General features: G+C 35.7%; 1 protein-coding gene across 1 annotated transcript; it reads right to left on the reverse strand.

Moving 5' to 3' along the window:
• Nucleotides 1-461: 461 nt before the first annotated feature.
• LOC139849717 (uncharacterized) lies at nt 462-3,321 on the reverse strand. Its single transcript, XM_071839347.1, has 5 exons — nt 2,709-3,321; nt 2,492-2,564; nt 1,776-2,381; nt 1,456-1,678; nt 462-1,109 (listed from the first exon to the last, which is right to left on the reverse strand). Exons 1-5 carry the CDS (start codon nt 3,319-3,321, stop codon nt 462-464), a joined length of 2,163 nt encoding a protein of 720 aa, XP_071695448.1.
• Nucleotides 3,322-3,929: the final 608 nt, after the last annotated feature.

Below are 3,929 nucleotides of genomic sequence, written 5' to 3' on the forward strand. Positions count from 1 at the left end.
TGATGTACATCACCCTATAGGGTATTGATGTAAAACTTGTTTTTTGTTTGAATGGTATAAATGAATCGTTTGTTGTTGTTTAAATCATATAGTTGCAATACTTCTCATTTGACTGCCAATTAAGTACAAATCACTTAAGTTGCACCTGCAGTATTTATTCTGTACAATCATGGCCATTACTATATGATGATAACGAATATCTTGCCTGTACAAAATTACAACACAAAATCTGTTTTAACAAAGTCTGTCAAAATAACAACTAATAGAGAAGTATTTATTCTGGACAATCATGCCCAATACGCATCAATTAAAATAGCATGTATGAGTAAATACATGTAATATTCTACCATATAGAAAATTACAACACAAAATCTGTTTTAACCAACTGACACAAAGTGAAAAACAATATAGACGACAGTCCATTTCATGAAGCCTCATCAGCAACATCTTCATCAAGTGTTTCAATTTGTAAGGTAGTATTTTTCAACAACAGTCCCCTCTAAATCCCTTCTAACCATTTCAATATCCACATCCACATCTTTATCAGGACCCGTAGACGTTGCACTTTGTAAAAGCATTTCGATGTCAACATTTGTTTTCTCATCCATGTCATATGAATCCCTAGGCATTGTCTTGATAACGATCTTCCATCCCTTGTGAACACGATCTTTGACATAAAACACCTGTTGTGCTTGACTTGCTAATATATTGGGCTCTTTATCAGGCTTCACACCTACAAAATTGAGTAGAGTAAATCCATTCTCATCAACTTTTTTCCTTGAACCATTAGAAATCCAATCACAGTGGAACAAAACTATTTTATTCTCAACAGAATACTGCAGCTCAATTATCTCTTTTATAACCCCGTAGTATGTTACATCTCCAGTGACAGGATTGTTATCTCTAGTGCTCGAGAAGCTTTTTGTCAGGGCCTCAAGAATAACACCACTATTCTGGGTTTTTCTTTTCCTCTCAACATCTTTTATGTGAAAACGGTAACCATTTACGATAAATCCTTTATATGTTTTGACAAATTCACATGGGCCATTTGCCAAGTGCCTTAGGTCATCTGTAATGATATTATCCCCTATCTTATCCAGATGTGTAACCTGAAATTGCGCAACATATTTTAAAAGATCTTCTACTTACCAATTGTTAGAGGGTTTGAAAAGATTAGTCCTTACACGTTTGGCGAGCGAAAAGTCTGACTGTGCAAGCGCTCCAGCTGCTGCTTACGCAATTTTTATATTCTGATCACGTAAAATTTGCAGATGTTCTCTGCATTGTATAAATATGATGATGACAGCGTGTAAGGTCAATTGAGAAAATAATATAAATGCGAATTAAACAATATTTAATAACGTTACTCACGTTCTAAAAGAATCTAATTCGCTACAATTGAACAACACATAGGAATGTGCTTTATCCAAGGTCTCAAGGTCTAGCCGTGTTTGCCACTGCAGCACCAATGGGTCTACCAGGCATTGAAAATATAGGTAAGACATCCTCCTTACCACCGTCATCGTAGTTTCTACTTTTCTTAATATGTATCGTCTCGACATCACTGGATAAGTACAGTGAACAAAATGCCAAACACTCCTCAGCTAAATATCCTTTGGCAATTGATCCTTCGGGTTTAGCCTTGTTTCGCACGTATGATTTTAAGGTACCTAAATACCTGGGTGATTAGCAAGTATGTATGATCATGTTAGCAATAAAAATATTTAAAAAAAATATTACATCAATATAGTAATCACCAATTTATAAATGCACACCTTTCTATTGGATACATCCATCGGTAATGGACTGGTCCCCCATGTTTGGCTTCAGTAGCAAGATGAACTGAAAGATGAATCATGATGTCAAAGAATGATGGAGGAAAAATCATTTCTAGCTCGGAAAGTATTTTTCCAATGTCATTTTCCATTTGAACTAAATCATAAGGATTTAGAACCTTTGAGCATAGTTGTCTGTAGTATCGACATAGGTTCATCACAACAGAACGCACTTTCTTAGGTAATACATTTTGTACAGCAACTGGAAGCAGATACTGCATCAAAATATGATTATCGTGGCTTTTAAGTCCCGACAGTTTCGGGGGTTTTTGTTGAACGCACCTTGAGATATTAGCTGAATATCCATCTAGTACTTTCACCCCCATAAGAACCTCACAAAATAGTTCTTTCTTTTTTTTATCCATTGTGAAACATGCAGGCGGCAGATACACTTTTCCATTTGGAAGGGGTGTAGGGTGAAGCTCAGATCTGATTTTCATTTCTTCTAAATCACGACGTGATTTTAAATGATCTTTAGTTTTTCCATCAAGATTCAGTAGCGTTCCAAGGACACTGTCATAAACGTTTTTTCTGTATGCATGACATCTAAATTGTGACGTATTAAGTTATCTTTCCAATATGGTAAATCAAAAAAAATACTTCTTTTCTTCCAGTTATATGGTAGGGTTGGGTTAGTCTTCACAAGTTTTCCAAACTTGAATTCTCGAATACCCTGGAGCTGACCTAGAACTTGTTCCCCTATTAAGCCTCGGGGTTTAATTTCAAATTCTTCCATGTCATCAAAAGATTTTTTTTTACGAAAAGAATGCAAAATTTCCAACCATCGACGATGTGCCATGTATATATGTTTCGAGTAGTGCTTTAATCGTGTTGATTTGGTATGCTTATGACATACGGGACATGCATATTTACCTTTGGTACTCCAACCCGATAAATTCGCATATGCAGGAAAGTCATTTATTGTCCATAACAAACGAGCCCGCATATTAAAGGTGTTCTTTGTTGATGCGTCATAAGTCTCTACTCCAGTTTCCCACAACTCCTTTAACTCCTCAATTAAAGGTTGTAGATAGACATCTATATTATTACCTGGAGCCAATGGGCCAGGTATAAGTAAAGTTAAAAATAAATAAGGTTTTTTCATGCACATCCATGGAGGCAGATTATTATATGGCATCAAAACAACAGGCCATATACTATGTGAAACATTCATGTTTCCAAAAGGGTTAAACCCATCACTCGCTAACCCAAGCCTGACATTCCGAAGTTCCCTAGCAAAATTAGGATAGGTATGATCGATTGTTTTCCAAGTTGGTGAATCTGCCGGATGTCTCATAAAACCATCTTTAGTGTAACTATCTGCATGCCATCTCATGACCGCAGTAGATTCAGGTGTCATATACAACCTTTGCAACCATAGTATGAGCAGAAAATAACGCAAAATCTTTGCTCCTTTCTTCTTTTCTATATCATTCGTGGTTGACTCATCATCTGAATCACTTTCATTTTTTTTATACCATGACATTTTACATACATCACATTCTGTTTTGTCATTTTTATCTTTCCAGTACAACATACAATAGTTAGGATAAGCATCAATTTATTGATAACCAAGTCCAAAGTCACTTATTATCTTCTTTAGTTCATATGTTGACTTTGGTATGGATGCATCCGGGAAGGCCACTCTTAAAAGATCAAGCATCATGTCAAAAGCCTTGTCACTATATTTACCAATACACTTGATATGATATAGCCTAACAATAAAGGAAAGAGCTGAGAACTTTTTACACCCAGGGTATAGTTCTTTCACAACATCTTTCAATCTATTATAAAACCTTTTCTCATGTATGTGTGGTATATTATCAGTTTCCTTTTCGTGGCTGTTATCATCAAATTCAGTTTCTTGGCTGTTATCATCAAATTCATGGAAGTAGTCATTTAGCATTCCTTGCATGTTATCTTCAAATTCAGTTCCTTCGGTATCCAACATAGGATCATATTTTCTTTTAGACACATAAGGTTCAAACTTATAACCTTTATAAAAACCGTCAAGAATCAAATGATTTTTAGCAGCTGCACGACCCACCCACATCTGATTACCACATTTTACACACGGACATAGTATCTCACCAT

The sequence above is a fragment of the Rutidosis leptorrhynchoides genome, chromosome 5 (genome assembly GCF_046630445.1).
Source record: "Rutidosis leptorrhynchoides isolate AG116_Rl617_1_P2 chromosome 5, CSIRO_AGI_Rlap_v1, whole genome shotgun sequence".
NCBI lineage: Eukaryota > Viridiplantae > Streptophyta > Magnoliopsida > Asterales > Asteraceae > Rutidosis > Rutidosis leptorrhynchoides.